Source organism: Dasypus novemcinctus, chromosome 31 (assembly GCF_030445035.2).
Source record: "Dasypus novemcinctus isolate mDasNov1 chromosome 31, mDasNov1.1.hap2, whole genome shotgun sequence".
Taxonomy (NCBI): domain Eukaryota; kingdom Metazoa; phylum Chordata; class Mammalia; order Cingulata; family Dasypodidae; genus Dasypus; species Dasypus novemcinctus.
The window spans coordinates 18743460-18769393 of record NC_080703.1 but is presented as its reverse complement, the minus strand read 5'-3'; the positions used below and the strand labels follow the sequence as shown (position 1 = coordinate 18769393).

Genomic DNA, 25934 nt, shown 5'->3' with positions numbered 1-25934 from the left:
CTATGGCTTTGTAATAAGTTTTAAAACCAGGGTGTGTGAGTCATCCAGCTTTGTTCTTATTTGTTAAGATAGTTTTGGTTTTAGGGGCCCCTTTTATCCTTCCATGTAAATTTGATGATTGGCTTTTCTGTTTCTGCAAAAAAGGTGGTTGAAATTTTGATTGAGATTGTCTTGAATCAGTAAATTGCTTTGGGTGAGATTGATATCTTAATAGTCTTCAAATCCATGAACACAGAATATCCTTCTATTTCTTTAGGTCTTTTATTTATTTTTTTACCAATGTTTTGTAGTTCTGATTCTCTTATTAGATTCTCTCAGTTGTAAATGGAATGTTTTTCTTAATTTCTTCTTCAGATTGTTCATTACTAGTTTATAGAAACTGATTTTGTCCTCTGTTACTTCCCTGCGTTTGTTCCTTAGGTCTGATAGCTTTGTTTTGTGGATATTTCAGGATTTTCTGTATATAGTATCATGTCATCTGCAAATAGGGAAAGTTTTACATCTTCCTTTCCAATTCAGGTGTCTTGTATTTCATTTACTTGCTTAATTGCTGTGGTTAGAACTTTCAGTACAAAGTTGAATAACAGTGGTGACAGTTGTCATCTTTGTCTTAATCCTGATCTTAGGGAGAAGGACTTTATTTCATATATGTCCTGTATTATGTTGAGGGAATTTCCTTCTATTCCTAGTTCCCTCAGTGTTTTATAAAGTAACGTTGCAGGATTTTGTTAAATGCCTTTTCTGAGTCAGTTGAGATGATTATATGTCCCCCCCCATTCTATTAATGTGGCATATTATATTAATTATTTTCATATGTTAGATCACCTTTTCATACCTGAAATAAATCCCATTTGTTCATGGTGTATAATTCTTTTAAAGTGCTGTTGGAATTGATTCACTAAAAGTTTGTTGCAGATTTTTGCATCTGTATTCGTAAGGGATATTGGTGTGTAATTTTCTATTCCTGTGGTATCTTTATCTGGTTTTGCTATTAGAGTGATGTTGACTTCATAGAATGAGTTAGGAAGTGTTCCTTCCTCTTCAGTTTTTTGAAAGAGTTTGATGTTGGTGTTAATTCTTCTCTGAATGTTAAAATTCACCTGTGAAATCATCTGGTCCTGGACTTTCTTGTTAGGAGGTTTTTGGTTACTGATTTAATCTATTTACTTGTTAATAGTCTCTAAGATCTTCTATTTCTTCTTGAGTTCAGGTAATTTATGCGTTTCTAGGAATTTGTCCATTTCAGCTAGGTTATCTAGTTGGTGTACATTTGTTCATAGTATCCTCTTATAATCCTTTTTATTTCTGTGGGGTTGGTAGTAAAGCCCCCCCCCCCTTCATTTCCAATATTAGTAAATTGCTCCTCTCTCCCTCCCGCTCTTTTTCCCTCCCTCCCTCTCTCTCTGTCTAGCCAAAGATTTGTTGATTTTATTGATGTTTTTAAAGAGCCAACTTCTGGTTTAGTTGAGTCTATTATTTCAGTCTTTTTAATTTATTGGACTTGCTTTCTGACCTAACATATGATGTATCTTTGAGAATGACTCATGTGCACTAGAGAAGAATATATATTCTGATGCTGTTGGTTGAAATATTCTATATTCTAGTTTAGAGTATTGTTCAAGTCTTCTATTTCCTTATTGATCTTCTGTCTACTTGTTCTATCCATTTTTGAAAGTGGTATACTGAAGTATCCTATTCTTTTTTTTTTTTTTTAAAGATTTATTTATTTATTTCTCCCCCCTTCCCCCCCACCCCGGTTGTCTGTTCTCTGTGTCTGTTTGCTGCGTCTTGTTTCTCTGTCTGCTTCTGTTGTCAGCAGCACGGGAATCTGTGTTTCTTTTTTGTTGTTGCATCATCTTGTTGCATCAGCTCTCCGTGTGGGTGGCGCCATTCCTGGGCAGGCTGCACTTTCTTTCGCGCTGGGCGGCTCTCCTTACGGGGCGCACTCCTTGTGCGTGGGGATCCTCTACGCAGGGGACACCCCTGTGTGGCAGGGCACCTCTTGCGCGCATCAGCACTGCGCATGGGCCAGCTCCACATGGGTCAAGGAGGCCCAGGGTTTGAACTGTGGACCTCCCATGTGGTAGACGGACGCCCCAACCACTGGGCCAAGTCCGTTTCCCTATCCTATTCTTAATAAAGAACTATTTCTCCCTTAAATCTGTCAATATTTGCTTCATATATTTTGGTACTCTGCCATTCGGGGTGACTGTGTATATTGTTATTATGTCTTCTTGTTGAATTGACCCCTTTATCAGTATATAATAACCTTCTTTGTCCCTCCTAACTTTTTTTTTCTTTTAACTTAAAAGTCTATTGTGTCTGATATTGATAGAGCCACCTCATTTCTCTTTTGGTTACTGTTTACATGGTACATCTTTTTCTTTCTTTTCACTTTCATCCTGTTTGTATCTTTGAACTTTAGGTGTGTCTCTTGGAGACAGTGTATAGTTGGGTAATTCTTTTTTGTCCATTCTGCCATTCTCTGCCTTTTGACTGGTAATTTAATCATTTACAGTTAATGTAACTGCTGATATTGCAGGACTTTCTTCTGCCATCTTCTTTGGTCTTTGTTTTTATACCTTTTTTGTCTCGTAATTCATCTGTTAATGCCTTCTTTCATATTTATTTGATTTTTTTATAGTATACCATTTTGAGTTCCTTCTCGTTTCCTTCTATGTGTATTTTTTGGATATTTTCTTTGTGTTTATCGTGTGGCCTAAATATAACATCCTAAATCTATAATAATTATTTTTAATGCCAACTTTCCTTCAGTAACATACCCAAACACTGTTCTTATACCTCTCCAAACCCCACCTTTTTATTGTACTCAAAACAAATTATATCTTTATACATTGAATGTCTAAAACCATAGATTTATCATAACTTTTTTCCCCCTATTTTTAAACAAACTTATTAGTTTCTTAATATGTGGAAGTCTTTCACATTTAGGATCTCACGTAATGCTTATAAAAGCCCATTTTATAGATGTGGAAACAGAGACCTTATGGAATAAAGTATGAATTCTCTGCCTTAATATATTCATTGGTTAATAAAGATAACTTTTTGTCCTTCCTGTTTGTTTTAAACAATTTTCCTTGTCTTATTTGTCTTTAAATTATTTTTACCAAACATTTATACCTTTATGTTGTTAAATCTGCCAGTGATTTCTTTTTTTTTCAAGTTCCATTGTCTTTATTTTTTTATTTTATTTTTTTAACCAGAGCTTTTTATGTCTTTGCATTTTAGCACCTGTTTTAAGTAAAAAGTGGAGTTATATATCAAAATCCAAAAATATATAATATACTAGTACTGGAATTTTTAAGTACCCATTTGGTTCTCTTTATCAGAGGTTTTTATGCCTTTATGCCACTTCAATTCACTGTCTAATCTGAAGAACTCTCTTTAGCCTTGCTTGTAGGGCAGATCTAGTTATGAGAACTATCAGCGTTTGTATATCTGAGAATGTCTTTTTTTTTTTAACAATTTTATTGAGATATATACTATATAATTCATCCGAAGTGTACATTCAGTGGGTTTTGATATAATCACAGAGTTGTATATCATCACCACAATCAATATTAGAGCATTTTCATTACTCCAAAAAGGTAATGCCCCGGGAAGCAGATTTGGCTCAAATGATACAGCGTCTGCCTACCACATGAGAGGTCTGGGGTTCAAACCCAGGGTCTTCTCACCCATGTAGTGAGCTGGCCCATGTGCAGTGCTGATGCACGCCAAGATTGCTGTGCCTTGCAGGGGTGTCCCCTGCATAGGGGAGCCCCACATGCGAGGAGTGCACCCCATAAGGAGAGCTGCCCCGCTTGAAAAAAGTGCAACCTGCCCAGGAGTGGCTCCACACATACGGAGAGCTGACACATCAAGATGATACAACAAAAAAGAGACACAGATTCCAGGTGCCACCAACAAGAATTCAAGTAGACACAGAAGAACATGCAGTGAATGGTCACAGAAAACAGACAGCTGCGGGGGGGGGGGGGGCGGGAGGAAGGGGAGAGAAATAAAATAAATAAATCTAAAAAAAAAAGATATACTCAGTTCCCAGTGTCACATAACTAGTCAGTTAAGGGGATTACTAATGATTTATTTAGGACTAGGTTTTCAGAACTTCTTGAATGCTAGCCTAAGATGTTTGAATTTTCTTTTGAAGGGTAATAAGATATTTAAAAGTTTTTGAGCTCAGAAAGTCACAGTCAAAAGGATACTTAAAAAAGGGAAAAACGATTATGATAGGAGTCTATAGAATGGATTGGAGCAAGGAGGAAAATCTTAGGAAGATAATATATAGGGGTGGAGCAAATCAAGTGAGGGACCTGTTAAAGTATACTGTAATATAGTAAAGAAATTTTGGCTGAAGTGAAAATGCCATGATGTTTACTTTTATATAGGACTGTGACTATATTATTGTCATATCTGTTTATAAATAATTACTGTACTTATAATTCACTTCTGCTTTATTCTATTTCAGACTTTGGGGTTAGTGCTTTCTTAGCAACTGGTGGTGATATTACCCGAAATAAAGTGAGAAAGACCTTTGTGGGTACCCCTTGCTGGATGGCACCTGAAGTTATGGAACAGGTACTGTATCTTTTGTCTTCTTAAAATTTTGTAGTTTTGTTACCAAACTGAAAAAACTGAGTAGTGTTTGCTTTTATTTGCTATGCCATGTTAGCTTTGCAGAATACATGTCTCTGCTCCTTTTTGGGACTTCGGCCTAATCTAGAAAAAAAATAACAAAACTCTAGGACTGTACAAAGGACATTTGAAAGTCAGAATTTATACCATGAGAGTCGAGGTTGTTTTAATTGTAATTTCCTTACTACACATAAAATGGCTTGATCTTTTATATGTATTTTTTTCTTTCTTCTTCCTCCATGTAGTTTTATTTCTGTGCTTCTTGAAATCTCCATGTCCTTATTTCCGTTTGCACCTCCTACAGCAGTACTCTGGTGTCATTCACTTTACGGAAACTGCTAATCCACAAATCTAGTGCTTATGTTTGAGACCTAAGCTTCCTTGTCCCTCTTGTGGCATTTAACTTTCGACCATTCCCACCTTTGTTCACTTCCTTAGCTCTTAGTTTCCTCATTTTTATTCCACTTGTCAGGCCATTTTTCTGACTTCTTCTTTGGTTCTTTTTCTTATCTTAAATGATTCTTTTCACCAGGACTTTGCTCTTGGGCTTACCCATTTTACTGACTGCACATACTCACTAGATCAGGGATTCGTTATTAGGGGTCTGAGAACTTGGATTGAAATTAAAAAAAAAAAATTCTTGTGGGGATGCATTGGTGTGGGTGTGGTGTATTTATTAAATAATACACAGTATGTTGTGGACTTAGTAAGAGGTCTTTGATTTTTACCTGACTGGCAGAGTGGTCCGTGGAGCAAAAGAGGTTAAGGACCCCATGCACTAAGTACTTCCCACTTATTAATGATTTCCAAGTCATATCCAGTCTAGTCTTGTTTCCTGACCCTCCAGATAGATATTTCCAGCTTCCTTTGGATACTTTAGATGATACTGTATAATTATTATGGGTATATTAAACTCAGTGTGTTCAGAACTGAATAAATTTTTCACATCGAAAATCTTTTTCTCTTCCTGTATTGTATAAGATTAAAAAGCAAAAGTGAGTACAGAATCTTCCTTCCCCATTACTTCCCTAATCCAGTAACTTAGTAAGAGCTCCTTAGCATAATTTCAATAATATATCCTTTTGTTCTAGCTTTACTTCAGCTCTCAGTATACTTAAAAAAAAAAAATTTATTGAAATTTATCACGCATACATAAACAAATAGTAAGTGTATAATAATAGTTGTGAACTTATAAAACAAACATATAACATCATACAGGACTCTCATAACTTCCCCTACCACCAATACCTTACATTGTTGTTAAACCTTTTTAACTAATAATTAAAGAACACTGTCAAAATATTACTACTAAACAAAGTGTTTTTCCTCCAACCAGTCCTATTATCTTTATATAATTTATATGTGAACATATGTAAACAATTAAGCGCATAGTAAAAGTTGTGAACTTACAAAGCAGACATGCATAACATCATACAGGGATCCCATACATCAGCCCTTCACCAACACCTTGCATTGTCATGAGATATTTGTTACAAATTATGAAATAACTTGTCAGAATCTTAATACTAATCGTAGTCCTTATCTTACATTTGGTGTGTTTTCCCCCCAACCCACCCTATTATTATTTTTTAAATATATTTTTATGACAGAAATTGTAAACTTATAAGACAATCATGCACATGTGCAGAATTCCCAAACAACACCCTCCATCAACATACCACAATGTAGTGTGTCATTTGCTACAGATAAAATAATATCATCTGACTGTTACCATGTCTATAGTGTACATTTGGCTCACATTTTCCATACTGCTTCAGTATCAGCACAGTACATCTTTTGCATAGATGCAGGAATATTATGTTATTATTCCTAACCAAAGTCCATAGGTCACTCCACCTGTATTTTTCCCATGCTTCTCTACATTCCCACCACCCTGCAGTAGTAATGTACATTTGCTTTAACTCACAAAGGAAACTCTTGCATCTGTACTGTCAACTATAATTCTCATCCACCTCTTGGTTTACTGTGCTACTCAGTTCCTATATTATTCTCTAGCATTCTGTACATTGTCATTTACATACCTAAACTACCGTTTTCAGCCACATCCCCGTTTATAAAATAGCTGTTAATCACTATTTGTTTCCATTCACTTTATACATTTCCACACTTTTACAGTAAAGCTATTTAAAACTTCTATCATACATTAAATATCAGTAGTCCACTCAGTACTCCTCTTATCTCCTTTAAGAATCCACCACCTACCACCAGGTCTTGAAGATATTTTCCAGTAATTTCTTCTGGAAGTTTTATGGTTCGTTTATTTTCAGTTTTTTGATCCATTTTGATCTGTTTTTTGCATAAGGTGTGAGATAGGGGTCCTCTTTCCTCCTTTCAGCTATGGTATCCAATTCTTTCAGCACCATTTGTTGAATGGATTGTTCTGCCTGAATCACTTGACCATATCTGTGAGGGTCTGTTTCCGAACCGTAGATTTGGTTCCATTGGTCTATTGTGTCTGTCTGTAGGCCAGTACCATGCTGTTTTTACCACTATAGTATGTATTATGATTTAAAGTCTGGAGATGAGGGTTCACTTTTCCTTTTTATGATGTGTCTGGCTATTCAGGACTCCTTACCCTTCCAAATAAATTTAATGATCGTGCTTTCAGTTTTTTCCTTAATGCCAGTGGAATTTTTATTGGAATTGCATTAAGTCTGTATGTCAGTTTAAATAGAGTTGACGTCTTAATGATATTTAGTCTTCCAACCCATGAGCATGGAATGTTCTTCCAGTTATTTAGGACTTTTTAAATTTTTTTTAACATTGAGTTGCAGTTTTCTGAATACAAGTGCTTTATATCATTGGTTAAGTTTATTCCTGACTATTTGAGTTTTATCTGTCATATTTTATTTTCACTACTCTTTTTGACATTTTCAGTTACTTTTATTGAAAAAAATCTTCATTTCTAGACTCTCTTCCAGGCCTCTCTCTCCTATCTTTTCAGGCTCTAGCACACCCTTTAGTATTTCCTGAAAATCTGGTATCTTGCTTAGAAATTCTCTCAGTTTCTGTTTATCTGTGAATATTCTAATTTCACCCTCAGTTTTTTTTTTTAAAGATTTATTTTTTTTTAATTTCTCTCCCCTTCCCTGCTCCTCCCCTCCCCCACCCCATTGTCTGCTCTCTCTGTCCATTCGCTGTGTGTTCTTCTGTGTCCACTTGCATTCTTGTTAGTGGCACTGGGAATCTGTGTCTCTTTTTGTTCTGTCTTCTTGGTGCATCAGCTCTCCGTGTGTGCGGCACCACTCCTGGGCAGGCTGCACTTTTTTCACGTGGGGTGGTTCTCCTTATGGGGTGCCCTTCTTGTGTGTGGGGCTCCCTTATGCGGGAGACACCCCTGTGTGGCATGGGACTCCTTGTGCACATCAGCACTGCACATCGGCCAATACGTCTCACGGGTCAGAAGGCCCTGGATTTGAACCTTGGACCTCCCATGTGGTAGGTGGAAGCTCTATCCATTGAGCCAAATCTGATTCCCTCACCCTTATTTTTGAAAGACAGTCTTGCTGTATATAAGATTCTTGGCTGGAAGTTTTTCTCTTATAGTATCTTAAGTATATCAGACCACTGTCTTCTTGCCTCCATGGTTTCTGGTGAGAAATGAGCACTTAATTTTATTGGATATCTTTTATATGTTATGCATTGCTTTTCTTTTGCTGCTCTCAGAATTCTCTCTGTCTTTGGCATTTGACATTCTGATGAGTATGTGTCTTGGAGTTGGTCTATTTGGATTTTTTCTGAGGGGAGTGTGTTGTGCTTCTTGAACATGGATATCTATGTCCTTAAGTGGGGTTGGGAATTTTCTACCATTATTTCTTCAAATATTCCTTCTGCCCCTTCTCCCTTAATCTTCTCCTTCTGGGACACCCATGACATGTATGTTTGCATGCCTTTTGCTGTCATCTACTTCCTTGAGACCTTGTTCAATTTTTTCCATTCTTTTCTTCATCTGTTCTTTTCTTTGTTGACTTTCAGAGGCCATTTCTTCAAGCTCACCAACTCTTTCTTCTGCGTCCTCAAATCTGGTATTATATGATTCCAGTGCTTTTTAAATTCCATTTATTGCACCTTTCATTCCCATAAGATCTGCTGTTTTTCTTTGTATGCTTTAAAATTCTTCTTTGTGTTCCTCCAGTGTCTTCTTAATATCCTTAATCTCTTTAGCCATCTCATTGGATTTATTAAGGAGATTTGTTTGAACATCTCTGATTCGTTATCTCAACTCCTTTATGTCATCTGGAGGCTTATCTTGTTCGTTTAACTGGTCCATAGCTTCCTGTTTCTTGGTGTGGATTGTAATTTTTTGTTGGTGTCTTCGCATCTGGTTTACTAGAGTATTTATTCTGGGTGCAGTTTTTCTCTCTAGTTTAAGCCTTCCTATTTTTTCTCCCTTGCTGGTTATGCAGTAGGAGCCAAGCTTGTAGTTGGTGCTGTAAGTTGTGGAGGCTCCAGCTGACCTCATTGTGCCAGGGACCAGTGAAGCTTATTCCAACTTTCTCCTTTGCCAGGGGTAGGGACAGAGTCACAGCTGTGTGGAATAATCCAAGTGCAGGCCTAGACCGTAGTTGCCCAGAGAGACCGATGAAGCTTCACTTCCCTTTCTCTGCCTGGGGCTGGGATGGAGCTGCAGGTGTGGGCAGCAATCTATACTGCGAGTCTGAGATGACCACGGTTGCCCTGGTAGACTTCTGATTTTCAGTCTATGCCAGCCAAAGTTACCTGCAGCTCCCTGTATAGACTGGCACAGGGCTTCTCAGGCTCCTCCCCACCAGAGGCGGGGCTGAAGCCTAGGCTAGTGCTGTAGGATGATCTGTGTGAAAGAAACTGGTTCCTGCAACACTGAGAGTTTCAGCCAGCCCGGCTTCCCCTGAGGCTGGGGGCTACTGACTTCTTTCTGACTTGGGCTGGTTCACAACCCCCTGTTCCTCGGGTTCTTTCTTAGCCAGCCAAGTCTCCGAATCCGTAGTCGAAATCGGCAGCCAACCGTCTCCTCCTCCCCTGTTTCTGAGAAATGGACCTTCCAATTCCAGTCACAGAGCAGCTCCTGGGGCAGCTCATGCCACCAAGTAGGATAATCAGCGGCCTCTGTGGCTTGGCCAGTAATTTCCCGGAGAGGCTGGTGCAGGTCCCTGCAGCTTCCTCCCTGCTGGAGGTGGCACTGGGGCCTAGGCTAGAGGTGCAGTATGATTTGGATGGAAAGAAGCTGGTCCCTACCAGCACTGGGATCCTCAGCCCACCGCGCTTCCCCTCGTGCCAGGTGCGGCGTTCAGATGGCCGCTCCCAGCCTCTTTCTGACCTGGAGAGGTTTAAACTTCAGCTTTTCTCAGGATTATACTGCTGCCCACTGAATTTACTCCTCAGTAGCTGAAATTGGTGCCCAGAAGTCTCTTCCTCCCCAGTTTTGGGGAAGTGGAGCTTTCAATTCCAGCCATGGAACAGCCCTGAAGGCAGCTTGTGCCTCCAGTGGAGGATGGGCACCGGCCTCTGGGGTATGGAGCCTCTACTTATGAGTCTTCTCTGCAGACAGGCAGTCTCCTCCTACCACTCCCCCAAGGACGTTGCAGGATGCTCTTCTCGCCTCCTGGAGCCCCCAAAAGGTGCTTCAGCAGCTTCAGAGAGCTCTGGGTATTTGTTAAGTGCTCTGTAGCAGGAGCTGAGTCTAGGAGCTCCCTACTCCGCTGCCATCTTGCTGGTTCCCCCCTCAGTATACTTTTTTTTAAAAAAAGTATTATTTCCAGTCCCTCCTATCTACATTATATAGATAAGGAATTTTAAAAATTTTGTAGTTTTTCTCATTAGAGAAGTTGTATGTCTATAAAAGATTGATGTAAAACATAGTGTTCCCATATATCCCCTGTTGTTAGCATTTTGCATTAGTGCAGTACCTTTCTTTTTGTTTTTAAGATTTATTTTTTTTATTTCTCTCCTCTTTCCCCCTCCCCCAGTTATCTGCTCTCTATGTCCATTCGCTGTGTGTTCCTCTGTGACCGCTTCTGTCCTTATCAGCGGCACCAGGAATCTGTGCTGCTTTTTTTGTTGCGTCATCTTGCTGTGTCAGCTCTCTGTGTATATGCAGCACCATTCTTGACCAGGCTGCACTTTCTTTTCACTCTGGGCGGCTCTCCTTATGAGGCGCACTACTTGCGTGTGGAGCTCCCCTACGCGGGGGACACCCCTGCGTGGCATGGCACTCCTTGTGCGCATGAGCACTGCACATGGGCCAGCTCCACACGGGTCAAGAAGGCCCGGTGTTTGAACCACGGACCTCCCATGTTGTAGATGGACGCCCTAACCACTGGGCCAAGTCCGCTTCCCAGTGCAGTACCTTTGTTAAAATTGATGGAAGTATATTGTAATTATACTGTCGATTGTAGTTCATCATGTACAAAAGTGTCACTGTGTTTTATCTTTTAATTTTTATTCTGGCAACATATATACAACCTAAAATTTCCCCACTTAACCATGTTTAATATTCACATGTGTAATTCAGTGCTATCAGTTACATGTACAATGTTGAGCTACTATCACCGTCAACCATTTCCAAAATGTTAAAATCAGCTTACTCATTTTCTTGAAAGGGTTGTTGTACCATCAATTCATGCTTTTTTCAAGTTTAAGGATTATGTGTAAGGTGTACAGAAGCAAATCTCTCACTTTTTTTTTTCTTTTATGCATTGTATTAGTTATCCAAAGGGATGCTAATGCAAAATACCAAAAATTGGTTGGTTTTTATTATAAAGGGTATTTATTTGGGGTAGTAGCTTACAGATACCAGGCCATAAAGCATAAGTTACTTCCCTCACCAAAGTCTGTTTTCACGTATTGGAGCAAGTTGGCTGCCTTTGTCTGTGAGGGTTCATGCTTCCTGGGTTCCTTTCTTCCTGGGGCTCCTGCTTAAGACATTCATCATCACAAAATATTTTAGAGCAATTTCATTACTGGAAAAAGAAAAACTCCAAACACCATAGCAGTCCTTCCATTTGTTTGTCAATATTTTTACTCACCTTTATATTTGAAGGACAGTTTTTCTGGATAAAGAATTCTCAGCAGGCAGTTTTTCTCATTATCCTCATTTTATCATACCACTGCCTTCTCGCTAACATGGTTTCTGATGAGAAATTCTCATTTAAATCTTACTGGGTGTCCCTTCTATGTGATGGTTTGCTTCTCCCTTGCTGCTCTCAGAATTTTCTCTTTATGTTTGACATTTGACGTTCTGATAGTTATGTGTCTTGTAGTATGTCTGTTCAGATTTATTTTGATTGGGGTACCTTCTTAAACATGTAAGTTCATTTCTTTTGTGAGAATTGGGAAATTTTCAGCAATTATTTCCTCAGATACTTTTTCTGTCCCCTTTCCCCTCTCTTCTCCTTCTGGAACTCTCATGACATACTTTGTTGTGTTTTTGTTACCATTCAAGTCTGAGCTCTGCTCAGTATTTTCCTTTCTTTCTTTAATTTCAGCTGTTCTGTCTTCAGTATCACTTATTCTTTCTTCTATCATTTTTAGTCTAGTGTTGTATGCCTCTAATGTGTTTTGATCTCACCTATTGTGTCTTTCATTCCCATGAACTCTGTTACTTTTCTGTTCAGGATTTCAGATTCTTCTTTGTGTTTGCTCAGTGTCTTCTTGGTTTGTTCATCTCTTCAGCCATATTGTTTTTCAACTCATTAATTTGATTTTGGAAATTTATGTGCATCTTGTTGATTAGTTGTTTCAAGTCCCACGTCTCTTCTGAGGCTTTTTTACATTCCTTTTCTTGGGCATTGTCTTCCATTTCTATCTGTGGCTTGTAATTTTTTGCTGATGTCCAGGCATCTGATTAGGGTGGTAGTTTATTCAGATGTTCAATTTCTCTCTTAGGGATTAAGTGGTTGGGAGGTTGTGTGTTACTGCTGCTCTTTGATTCTTCATTCAACCTGGATCATTAGGATTGTCCCTGTTATTTGTTAAAACTTGGCTTGGGACCCAGTAATGGGTTGAAGACCAGCTTCCTTAGGCTTTGGGAAGGGAGGTCATAATGGCTGAAAAAAAGCATTTTTTATTTACTTTTAATTTTCCTACACTCCCTTGGTCTGCCAGCAGCTGGTGTTCTTTGGCAGCCTTCTCAGTTCAATGCCTGGTTGGAGTGTGTTTGCTGCAACACAGGCCAGATCATTGTGATAGATGTTCCAGCCTGGAGGCTAAGAGCCTTGTAATTCAGTCTTTCTCAGAGATAGGTCTCCAGCCTTCTTTGGCAGCCCATCCCTCTTCCCATGTAGGAAAAAATTTCACTCCCCTCTATATCATCAACAGTCAGTTCTGGTTAGTAGAGCAGATGATTAAGAGGGTTTGTTCTCTTTATTCCTAAGCTTGCTCCCAAGGCAAACAATGGCACGGGATATCCCTACCTGGCCATGAAGAGCTGGTGGGACACAGGAGACAAAATTTGTGGGTCAAAAGCTGAGTCAGCCTTAAAGTCCCTCTCAATCCCCTACCCTGGGGCAGTGCACCCCTGGAGCCCAGGCCTCAGAATTCTGAAGTGTGGGGGAGGGTGCCTGCAATAGCAGCTGCTAGTTTTAACTAAGTTTTGTCATTGTGATTCTTTTCCTTTGTTCCTCTCTCTTCTGTGCCATCACCAGCTTTTGCCTGGTATCATAAATTCTAGAAGATTTTTTTCCCAGGCCATTTTGGCCCATCCTCTAACTATTTTTCTGGGAGTCCCAGGTCTTTTTAGTTGTCCTTTTCCCTGGAAGTCCCGCAAACATTTTGTTATAGTTCTTTCTTGTCTTTTCATTTTTAATGAGTGTATACCTGTTTTTTAAAATGTTGTCAGTACTTACAAATGATTTCATATTCTGTTTTTCTTCCTGAATGTTGTATCACCAGCTTTTTTTCCATGTTTTCATAGACTCCATAAACATTACTTATAATTGACTTATGACATTCCTTTAAGTGAATATACATACTTAAAAGTATCCCCACTGTTGATGAACATTGAGATTTCCTAATTTTCTTCCTATTGCTTACTATCTTTAGCTTTTGCCTGTTTTAAATTATTTTATTGATCTAAAAATCTTGAAATTAACTTTTAAAAGTGCTTTTATTGAAAAATGCAAGAGGAAAAACAAAACAAAACCAATTACTAGTGAAGAAGACTCCCTGAGTATCTGTACCCTGCAAAACACAACCACTACAATTTTTTCACAGAAAAATGTCACAGGAAAATGTCTTTTGCCTCAGTAAAAGAAAATGTAAAGAAAATAACGTGTCTTTGGAAAAAACAAAGTGCTTTTAGGCTGGTTAAAGTAATTATTTATATCTTTCTGTTCTTTTCAGGTCCGAGGTTATGATTTCAAAGCTGATATCTGGAGTTTTGGGATCACAGCAATTGAACTGGCCACAGGGGCAGCTCCTTATCATAAATATCCACCAATGAAGGTGAGGCTCATATTCAAAATACTATCCTAGCTCAAGTCCCAACTCTTTATCAGAGCTTTTTTCCCTTTTGCCATTCTTACCTGTATTTCTCTTCACTCCTTCTAACTCTTGGAGCTGCTAAAATCTGTATTAGATATTTGCTGTTTAGCACTAAATGACTTTGCATTGTAGTTTACCTTTTTTTATATGCTATCTTTCCATCTCCTGATCCTTTAACTAATTTGGTATCAGGGATCCATGTCTCACTTTCGTGTATGTTACCCACAGTCACCAGTGCAGAACAGCCTCAGTGGGCCTGATGATCTACTTCTTAAAGTTGTTGGAAGGGTTAAATATTAATAGAATTATATACCATTTATTGAGTACCTCTCTGTGGCAGACATTATTTTATGTGCTTTTCATATATTAAATAGGGTAATACATTCAAACTGTTCACGTGCCAGACACTTTTATTATTCACATTATTAATTGAATAAACATGCAATTAAAAGTTTGCTTTATGGCAGGTCACTAAACAACTTTTACCAAAAGTCCTATTATTATTTGAACTCTAGCTAAGCCTTCTCAAACTTAAACTATATCCTGATGTAGGAATTACTTGAAGTATAGTTGCTGATCCTATTCCTAACAATAGAAACAGTGAGCATTTTGTGTTTTAATATGGTGCTGCTAATACTGTTCATAACAATTTTTATTGATGTGAACAGCCCTTTATTATAATATGCACATGAATTCTCTTCATCTGCTCTTAGCTCTCGCTGTTGTTTATGGCTCTACTTGTCCACTTCACAAGATGTCCTCTGACTGTGTTTAAAATGATGACCCCATTGTGAATTTTTGTCAGATTCATATTATTCATATATATATTTTTTAAAGATTTATTTATTTATTTAATTTCCCCCCCTCCCCTGGTTGTCTGTTCTTGGTGTCTATTTGCTGCGTCTTGTTTCTTTGTCTGCTTCTGTTGTCGTCAGCGGTATGGGAAGTGTGGGCGGCGCCATTCCTGGGCAGGCTGCTCTTTCTTTTCACGCTGGGCGGCTTTCCTCATGGGCGCACTCCTTGCGTGTGGGGCTCCCCCACGCAGGGACACCCTTGTGTGGCATGGCACTCCTTGCACGCATCAGCGCTGCGCATGGCCAGCTCCACACGGGTCAAGGAGGCCCGGGGTTTGAACCGCGGACCTCCCATATGGTAGACGGACGCCCTAACCACTGGGCCAAAGTCCGTTTCCCTATTATTCATATTTTTGTGATTCACATCTGTATGATCTTGATGTACTTTAATCCTTTAAAAGAAATTATTCTTTCTCCTTAAAGACTCTCACAATATATTGTAAAAAGATATTTTAAAAAGTCTTTTTGTATTTCCACATTTAAAAAATGGTCATGCCTGTATTTATCTGTATGCATATTTAGTGGGTAAAATTTTGATCTTGTGGGAAGGTTAATAATAATTTAATTTTAAGGCCATGTTCTTCCTAGAGGTTGAAGATTCCTTGGAATAAGTGGTTATTCACAGGTTTTGAAAATTACATGTTTTTATAATTGTAATGTGGGAGGCTATTTTCAGGTCAAAGAAATACTTATTTAAGAAAAATTGGGGGGTGAAGGTGAATCCCTACTTCATACTATATACATTAATTAATTCAAAGTTGGTCAAAGACCTAAATATAAGAACCAAAATAATAAAACTCCTGGAGGAAAACATAGGGAATCATCTTCAGGGCCTTGTGTGAGGCAGTAGTTTGTTAGACTTTACACCAAAAGCATGAGCAGCAAAAGAGAAAATAACTAAATGGGACTTAACCACAATTAAACTCTTTTGTTTCTCAAAGGACTTTTTCATGAAATACGAAAGTCTACAGAATGGAAAAAATTATTTGGAAAACACATCCAATAAGGGTTTTATGTCCCGGGTAATATAAAGAAATCTTGTAACTCAATGAAAAGACAACCCAATTTAAAAATGGCCAAAGACTTTAGTAAACATTTCTCCAAAGAATATACACAGATGGCTAAAATGCATATGAAAAGATGCTCTGTACATTGGCCGTTAAGGAAATGCAAATCAAAACCAAAATGAGATACCATTTCACACTAGAATGGCTACTGTTTAGAAAACAGAAAATGACAAATATTGGAGATGATGTGGAGAAATAGGAATACTTGTTCATTTTTGGGAATGTAAAATGGGATAGCTGGCATGGAAAACAGTTTGGTGGTTCCTCAGAAAGTTAAGTACAGGTAATACCTTGTTTAATTGTGCTTTGCACATATTACATTTTTTACAAATTGAAGGTTTGTGGCGATCCTGCGTCAAGCAAGTTTCTTGGCGCTGTTTTTCCAATAACGTGCTCACTTTGTGTCTCTGTGTCACATTTTAATTAAGGTATGTATCTTGTTTTTTTGGGGACATAATGCTTTTGCACAGTTAATTGACTGTAGCATTGTGTAAACATAATTTTTGTACATACTGGGAAGCAAAAATTTTGTGGGACTTGCTTTGTTGCAGTATTCCCTTTATTATGGTGGTCTGAAACCAAACTTAACAGTATCTCCAAGTTATGCCTGTATAGAATTCCCATATGACCTGTCTGTCCCACTTCTAATTATATACCCAAAAGAATGAAAGCTGGGACTCAGACGTATCTTTGCACACTGATGTTCATAGAGGCCTTATTCACGATTTCCAGAAGATGGAAATAATCCAAGTGTCCATCAGCAGATGAATAGATAAACAAAATATGTGATATGTACATACAATGAAGTATTATTCAGCCATAAAAAGCAGTAAAGTTCTGATATATTCAACAACATGGATGAACCTTAAAGACATCATGTTGAGGGAAGCGGACTTGGCCCAGTGGATAGGGCGTCCGTCTACCACATGGGAGGTCTGCGGTTCAAACCCCAGGCCTCCTTGACCCGTATGCAGCTGGCCCACGCACAGTGCTGATGCGTGCAAGGAGTGCCATGCCATGCAGGGGTGTCCCCCGCGTAGGGGAGCCCCGTGTGCAGGGAGTGCGCCCCGAAAGGAGAGCCATCCAGTGTGAAAGAAAGTGCAGCCTGCCTAGGAATGGTGTCGCACACACAGAGAGCTGACACAGCAAGATGATGCAACAAAAGGAAGCACAGATTCCTGGTGCCGCTGGTAAGGATAGAAGCGGTCACAGAAGAACACAGAGCGAATGGACACAGAGAGCAGATAACTGGGGGAGGAGGGGAGAGAAATAAATAAATCTGAAAAAAACAAAACAAAACAAACAAGAAAAGACATCATGTTGAGTGAAGAAAGCCAGACAAAATAGGATGAATATTTTATGATCTCACTGTTATGAAATAATTAGAATAAGGAAATTCAGAGAGTCAGAACTAGAATATGGGTTAGCAGGGACTGAGGTGAGATTTGGGAATCGCCGTTAATGCTTAATTAGTACAGAATTTTTTTGGGGGTGATGGCAGGGTTTCGGTAATGGAGGGCAGTGATTGAATTGTGGTATCAATACAAATACAAATATTTAAATGTAGTTAAGAAGTGAAATTTTATGGGGAAAGGGTATATATAGCCCAGTGGTTGAGTGCTTGCTTCCCAGGTTCAATCCCTAGTACTACCTTAAAAAAAAAAAAAAAAAGTGAAATTTAGGTTTTATAAGTATTACTGCAATTAAAACAGTTTTTTTTTTAAAGCAACACCCATAGGACTGAACAGCACAATCAGTGAACCCTAATGTAAACTATGGACCATTGTTAATAGTACAAGTATAATAATAATCTTTAATCATTAGTAATAAAATGACCACACTAATGCAAAGTGTTAATAATAGGCAGAATATGGGAATTCTGTATTTTCTACATGATTTTTCTGTATACCTGCAACCTCTCTAATTATGAAAATTATTAAAAGAAAAAAAAAAGGCAAAAGCAAAATGGTGTATGTGTGGGGTAAGGTTTGCTTTTCATCCATTTTAGGTAATTACTCCTGCAGTCATAGCCAGACATACACATCTTAACCTGTATGCTCAAAATGGGAAAGCATTGCAAATATAAATTGAATCTGATAAGTAGTTACTCTGATTATAGTCTCCTTTATTTTACAGTGTTGACCGATTATTTACAAAAATGGCATAAATTTTTATTAAAAAGTCAGACAGTATAGAAAAACACAAATCACCCAGAACCCTAGCTATGTAAATATGACCTCCATTCCATACATCTTTATCCATATGTATTGGATGGGGTGGATGGATAGGGAGATGGATAAATTGTAATAAATTCACAGGAATAGAATCGTGTATACTATTATTTTAAATGAAAGTATTCTATTTATATTTTTAAAATCTTCATGTAAATGTTTCTTCAACACAAGAGAAATAGATTTCTTAAAGGCCTTCCTAAATTTAGAATAAAGTTTAAGAGGTTAGGTTTATTATCGTTTTTGTTTTTTTTTATTTCATGCTTCAGTTTTATATCAGATGGATTCATTCCTTGCTAAAAGGATGAAGTGATTTTATTAACAATTTTATACATCTTCTACCTGCCAATTTTGGTAACTTGTGTAATCTCTACCTTGTTGGGAGATACACCATTTACTTTCTGTTTTACAACCACAGTTTCCTCAGTTGTTTAGACGTAGTCCTCAATGTTTAAATGGCTTCACTGCCTGCTTCTTGCACTTCTATCAGGACTTCACTTTTCCTGAAGAGTTCATTGTTTTTCCCCCACATTTGTCAGGATTGTTACATGCCATACTGTAAGGGAAACTAAAACACTATACCTAAATGACTCTAGTGATCTGTTTAATCTTTATTAAGGCAGGAATTTTCTTCCCTGAAAATCTTTTCTTTCCTAGGTTCATCTTGTTGGCCTGTCTAAATACTAAAAATAGGGAAGTGGACTTGGCCCAGTGGTTAGGGCGTCCACCTACCACATGGGAGGTCTGCGGTTCAAACCCTGGACCTCCTTGACCCACGTGGAGCTGGCCCACGCACAGTGCTAATGTGTGCAAGGAGTGCCCTGCCACGCAGGGGTGTCCCCACTTAGGGGAGCCCCGCACACAAGGCGTGCACCTGGTAAGGAGAGCTGCCCAGCGCAAAAGAAAGTTCAGCCTGCCCAAGAGTGGTACCGCACACATGGAGAGCTAATACAACGGGATGATGCAACAGGGGGAGACACAGATTCCCGGTGCCGCTGATAAGGATGGAGGCGGTTGAGAAGCGCGAAGGAACGCACAGTGGATGGATGCAGAGAGCTGACAACTGGGGAGAGGGGGAGGGGAGAGAAATAAAAATAAATAGATAAATCTTTTAACAAACCCAAAAAACAAAAACAAACAAAAAGGGGGACAAGCAGATACAGAAAAAAAAAATGCTAAAAATATGTTGCCTCTTGATCTATTTTGGTTTTATCCCTCCTCTCCTGCAAATTGTGTCCTTTGGGAACGAGACTGTTTCCTCTCCAAGTTTATGTCTCCAGTCTTCAGCACAGTGCTGACCACATAGTGGATACTCAGTAATTGATTTTTTAATAATTTTTTTCAATTAATTGTAAACTAACAAACTTACCTCCCAATAGCCAGTGTTCTTTGGGGAAATAAAATAGGGAAGTTAGAAGAAGCAACAAATTTGGTGTGTACAGTAAATTTAGGTATTAATATCTAGTTAGCAGTTGGAAATTTATAAAATTGAATGCATAGATTTTGAAATCATCCCAGTAGAGGTGATGGTTAAAACAGCAATCAGGTGAAATTGTGGATAGACCCAGGACTGAGAAAGAAAAGATTCAAAGGCAGAACTTGTAGCTAATGTTTACATTTACAAGAAATGTGAGTAGGGGAGGAGGGAAAAGGCTACCAGATGCAGAGCCATGGTGAAAGAAGAGAATCGAGCTAGAAAGTCAAAGGAGGAAGAGATTTAAGATAGGCAGAGTTATCAAGATTGTCAAATGCTGTAGGGGAAGGTTAAGAAGAATGATTTTAAAAGGTTATGGCTTTGTTAACTAGGGCATCCTCAGTGATTTCTATGAGAAGTTTGTGAGGTGTTCTGGGAAGAGAAAGCCAGATTGCAAGGAGTCAAGGAAAACAGAGCCGCGAAGAGGTAAAGCCAGTGAAGTCACTTTTAATTTTGTTGTGGTTTTAATTTTTTTAAAAAAGAAAGTGGCCGTATAAGAATAGGGAACCGATGACATGAAGAAGCAAAGGACGCTAACTAAAGGCATAGCAGTGGTGATGCAGTGGGCCCTTGTGGGCAAATCTAGGAAGTAAACCACTCATTGAATATTATTTATGTGGGAAACATATATATAACTCTGGGTTCCAAACGACTGCTCTAGATGTGAACTTTTAGAAAAAAGTGTATGTTGAGGATTGCCTACATTGATAATACTTTGGCCATAATTTGTAATTAAACTTTCCCGAGTCCTTAGAACTTATATTATTTTGAAAATTCTTACAGGTTTTAATGCTGACACTGCAAAATGATCCTCCTTCTTTGGAAACTGGTGTTCAAGATAAAGAAATGCTGAAAAAATATGGAAAATCATTTAGAAAAATGATTTCATTGTGCCTTCAAAAAGATCCGGAAAAAAGGTAAAATAAGAGATAAACCATTGTGGGAAGTCTTCAGAATTATGTACCTACATAATAGTCATGATGTTTTCTCATAATCTGTAACAAATATTCCACAGCAGTGTAAGAGTGTTGGTGGAGGGGTATTGTATGGGAATTTTGCATATTATGCATGATTGCCTTGTAAGTTCACAACTTTGGTAATAAAAAAATATATGTATATATATTATATAAAGAAAACATATATGGCACGTTTATGGGAAAAATATAACAAATCTAAGCTATGACCATAGTAGTAATAATGTGATGATGTTCTTTCATAATCTGTAACAAATATTTTACTATAATGTGAGGTGTCGGTGGAGGGGTGATGTATGGGAATTCTGCACATTATGCATGATTATTTTGTAAGCTCACAACTTTTCTAAAAAAAATACATGTATTACTTTAAAAAATAGAACAAATATTGCAGGTTTATGGGGAAAATACCCCAAATGTAAGCTATGGACTATAGTTAGCAGTAATATTTTGATGATATTCTTCAATAATCTGTAACAGATATTCCACAGACATGCAAGGTGTTGTTGGTTGGATGATGTGTGGGCATTCTGTACATTTTGCATGATTGTTTTATAAGCTCACAACTTTTCTAATTAAAAAAAAATGCAAAAAAAATTATACCTATATGCACAGGGAATTATTTGTGCATATTCAAAAGAATTAAGTATGAGCATTAGAAAAAGTATGCAGAGATCATTGTACTAGATTAGCAGTGAATGAATGAATTTCTCCCTTCTTTTCAATGTGTAGTGTACCCTAAATAGTTCAGCTATTTCTTGGTTAATCTCTTAATGATTATAAAACCGTAATGTTGTGAACTTTCCGTGACTATAATGCCAGGTTAATGGGAGAGACTTGTTTTCAATTTTTTTCTTTCATTTAAAAGATTTGAGTGAACAAATATCTTAATGCTGTTAACAATTTTAATAGCAAAAATAATACACATAGCAAATGTATTTAATGTCAAATAACCATACCAATTTCCTTATTTGAAAAATATTCAAATAAAAAATTCAAGGAGTTTTTAAACACTAGGCAGATTGGATAAGTAAGCAAATAAAATATCTAATATGTATATCTTTATCAATGAAACAGAATCATAGAATGTTGGAGATCATTTAATAAAACATTTTATTTTTGAGTATACTGAATCACCTAGATACCTTGTCATAGTGCTGGACCTTGAAAAAAATTCCTGATTCCTAATTTAGGGCTCTAATCCTACTTTACTTATTTTTTTGCTTTATGTACATAGTCTACTCAGTTTCCTAATACCATGAGTTCTTTAATTCTCTAATAGTCAGTGAAAGAAAAAGGTTTTAACTGACATTTTGCCCTTGTCTTTAGTATATTTACTAAGGCTTCAGAATTTACTGTTGTAAATATTGTTGAAAGTGTAAGAAAAAACAGAAGCTACAAAGTTTAAACCCATGTTGGAAAATTTGTTTCTTTCTGGGTAAATGTTTAAAAAGATAGGAAATACTTTGGTTCTGCCAAGTTTGTTAATTAAAATAACTGAAAATTCTCTTTTTACAAATATCTAGAAATGCTAGATAAAATGTATTGAACTTTACAAAAAATTGAGGTTTACTTGTAAGAAATGAACATCCTTAGGTGCCAGAAATAGTGTATTGAATTTGAAAAAACAAAGGTATACATGGAAGAAAGGGAGATCCTCAAATATCAGAAATAATAGGGAATCCATAAATTAGAGAAGAAATATGATCTTGCTGCTGCCCTCAGTAGACACTGTTCTTTCCAATAAACCACTGGCTTGACTTTGTAACTCCCGTGTGGGGACTGAAGACAAGATTCGGGGCTCCTCCAGTAGAGATTTTGAAGTAAGATCCCTGTGTAAAGCTTGGACTTTGAGAAGTCTGCATCCTTAGTAAAAGGGTAGATCAGAAACAAAATCTGTCTACCTGCACAGAGAGACAACAAAAATCTCCCCTGAATAGTATAAAGCCCTTTGATCAGGACATTATCCAGGTTTAGAATCTGAATTTTACGTTATACTACTCTTGTTAACCAGAAACCCACAGATCTGAAAACAAGTTATTGCCAAGCCTGTTTTATTTTTGGCAGTAGCAGTCACAAACCTGTGCTGGAAGAACACTTTCAAAACTGTCTGTCCCATGGAATTCTCACATAAAATGCTCCATTGTGACTAGAGTCAAAAGATGCAGTAAGCAGTAGGATTAGTGATCCAAGTGTATTTGATAATGCAATGATTTCTGAAAAGATATAAAATAAGTATTTTGAAATAATTAAAATTATTAAAGAACAAATCAAAACCATAAGAAAAGAATATGATTCTTATAAAAAGAATCAAGTAGAACTTATAGAAATGAAAAACATAGTAACTGAAAATTTTTTAAAGATATAAAACTGACTTTTTGTGTACCTTCTATGGGTCAGGCACTGTGCAAACTGTTTAAAATATGTTTGCTCATTTATTTAATAACTAATTTACTTTTTCCTTTATCCTGTTTCATTTCAGAAAGACTAAAAGGCAGCTTAAATACTTAATACACAATAACATAAATGAAAAGTGAGAGAAAATTTTAAAAACTACAATGATGAGTATGTAAATAGAGCCATGTATGAGACCTAAAGGAACATAATAAAGTGCATACCTGATAATGATGGACCCATTTGTCTCTAGGCTTTCTACTAAAGCTAGTTGAAAGGAGGTAAACCAAATCCATATTATTAAAACGTAAGAAGAGAAGTGAAACTATTCTTGATGTGTAGTCCAGATAAGAATTTCTTCAGTGGAAAGGAACACTATACAATGGACAAAACTTTCTCTATAACATCATTAAAATAGAGTTTCAAATATGAGCTTCAAAGTTCTTATATTGATCTGGCTGACTGACTACTGTACAACTAACTAAACACATGTCTGTGTATGGCAGTTATTTCATTTTATTCATATAATAAACCTATAAGTAGATAATTATTCTCCAGTCTTGTTGATGAAGAAATTAAACTCAGAGATTGAATGATTTGTTCAGAGACACACCCAATGAAGTACACACTCAGGATTTGTACAGGGTCTTCTGGCTGCAAAGCAGTAATTGAAATGTAAAACATAATAGATTCCCTTGAATGTGAGCTAGACTTCTTGACTTGCTTCTGATCAATAGAGTATGGAAAGGGAAAAAGTAGTAACTCTGCCATGGAGAAAGCTGGTAGTCAACACCTTCACTAAGTGATAAAGATTAATATTAACAGTCATAAAACATTGATATTTTGTATCCCCTAACAAATTATGTTTAAAGGGACACATCACTTCCAAGGGGCACATCACTTCCAAGGTATTCTTTCCCCAAATCCGTGTCTTCAATTGATCATAAGAAAACATCAATTTAAGGGATAATCAATGAAATACCTGACCAGTATTCTTCAAAAGTATCAGGATCATAAGAGACAAGGAAAGAACCAGGAACTGTCACAGATTGAAAGAGACGAAGGACATTTGAAATCTGAATGCAACGTGGTGTCCTGGAGGAGATCCTGTAACAGGAGAGGGACATTAGTGAAAAAAACTGAGGAAAAAAGAATTAAATTTGTAGTTTAGTTAGTAGTATTGTATCAGCGTTTTATTTTTTAGTATATTTTTTCATAATTATACAATAGTTACGTAAAACGTTAACATTAAAGGAAGCTGGTAAGGGATATTTGGAAACATTCTACTATCTTTGCAGCTCTTCTGTAAGCCTAAAATTATTTCAAAATAAAAAGGTTTAAAGAAAAAACCTGGAAGCTATAAAAAAAATCTAGTTTTTAAACCAAAATTAAAACTTTTAAAGACCATTTCTAAGTTAAAAATATATAAAAAACAGTAGTCCATAAAACAAAGAAAGGTGGATAATTACTGAGTATTCATCAGGTACCAGTCACTGTTGTAAACATATATTATCCCTGTTAATTCTCACAGTAACCCTATGGGAATGGCACAGTTATTATCTTTGTTTTATAAATGAAGAAATTGAGTCACAGAAAGGTTATGTAACTGCCCAAAGTCTCATAGCTACTAGATTTCCAGCCCATGCAATCTGACTCCAGAGTGCTGCTTTTAATCACACTACTCTATACTGAGAAAGTTGCTCAGAATGCAGCACAGAAAGATCAAAGATGGAAATATGAAAGAAAGAACAGTATTTGGAGGATAGAGTGAGAAGATTCAGGGGTGGGTGTGTGTGTGTGTGTGTCTCTATGTATTTACATACACATATACCTATGTGATATTTCTAGAAGGAGACAAGAGACTGGGGGGAAAGCAATATTCAAAGAAATAATGGCTGAGAATTTTCTAGAATTAATGAAAATTTATATCCTCAGATTAAAGAACCATCCCTCTCCCAAATTCCAAGCAGTGTCCACGCCCCAATTTGTGTACATTCCTGTGAAAGTACTGGTAACAAAGGCACAGAGAAGCGCCTGAATGCAACCTGAGGGAACGGAGTACCAATTGAAGAATAGCACGTAGACTGACAACCACTCCCCAGAAGCAAGAATTGAGGCCAGAATATAGTGGGTAATACTAAGAGAAAATAGTTTAACCCAGAGTATCCATCTAGTCAAACTGTTATTTAAGAGTGAGCGTGACTTTTCTGCCCTCTTCCCCCACCCCCCAGCACCACTCCATGCTCAGGGCTCCTGCCGCGCTGCTGACACTTCCCTCCAGTCACCATCAGGATCATCTTCCCGGACCTCATCAGCCATGATGAGATGTTCCCCAACAGTTACAAGATCCGGCAGATCCCTGTTGGGCTGTGCCTGGAGGTGGAGGGAAAGACCATCAGTAGGACAGATGACGTGCTCACTGGTGGAAACAGCTCTGCCGAGGGCCCCAACAAGGATGAAGGTACCGAAAGCACAGTCAGTACTTCTGTTGATATTGTCATGAACCATCACTTGCAGGAAAACCAGCTTCATGAAAGAAGCCTTCAAGAGGTACATCAAAGATTGCATGAAATCAATCAAAGGCAAACTTGAAGAACAGAGACCAGAAAGAATAAAAATCTCTTATGACAGGGGCTGCAGAACAAAGCAGGCACATCCTTGCTAATTTCAACAGCTATTAGTTCTTTTGGTGAAAACATGATTCCAGATGGTATTGTTGTTCTCATGAGGATAGGGTGGCCCCGTAGCATTTTCTTTAAGGATGCTTTAGAAATGGAGAAACAGTAACATATTTGGCAGTTACT

General features: G+C 37.6%; 1 protein-coding gene across 4 annotated transcripts in view; it reads left to right on the top strand.

The window, feature by feature from the left end:
• Positions 1-25934, top strand: part of OXSR1 (oxidative stress responsive kinase 1) — a 146661-nt gene that overhangs the window by 73770 nt on the left and 46957 nt on the right. For all 4 annotated transcript variants that reach the window (XM_058290744.2, XM_058290745.2, XM_071212876.1 and 1 more), the window contains 3 exons: positions 4490-4599; positions 13996-14097; positions 20546-20679. In XM_058290744.2, the coding sequence (XP_058146727.1) occupies positions 4490-4599; positions 13996-14097; positions 20546-20679 (346 nt within the window). The remainder of the gene's footprint in view (positions 1-4489; positions 4600-13995; positions 14098-20545; positions 20680-25934) is intronic.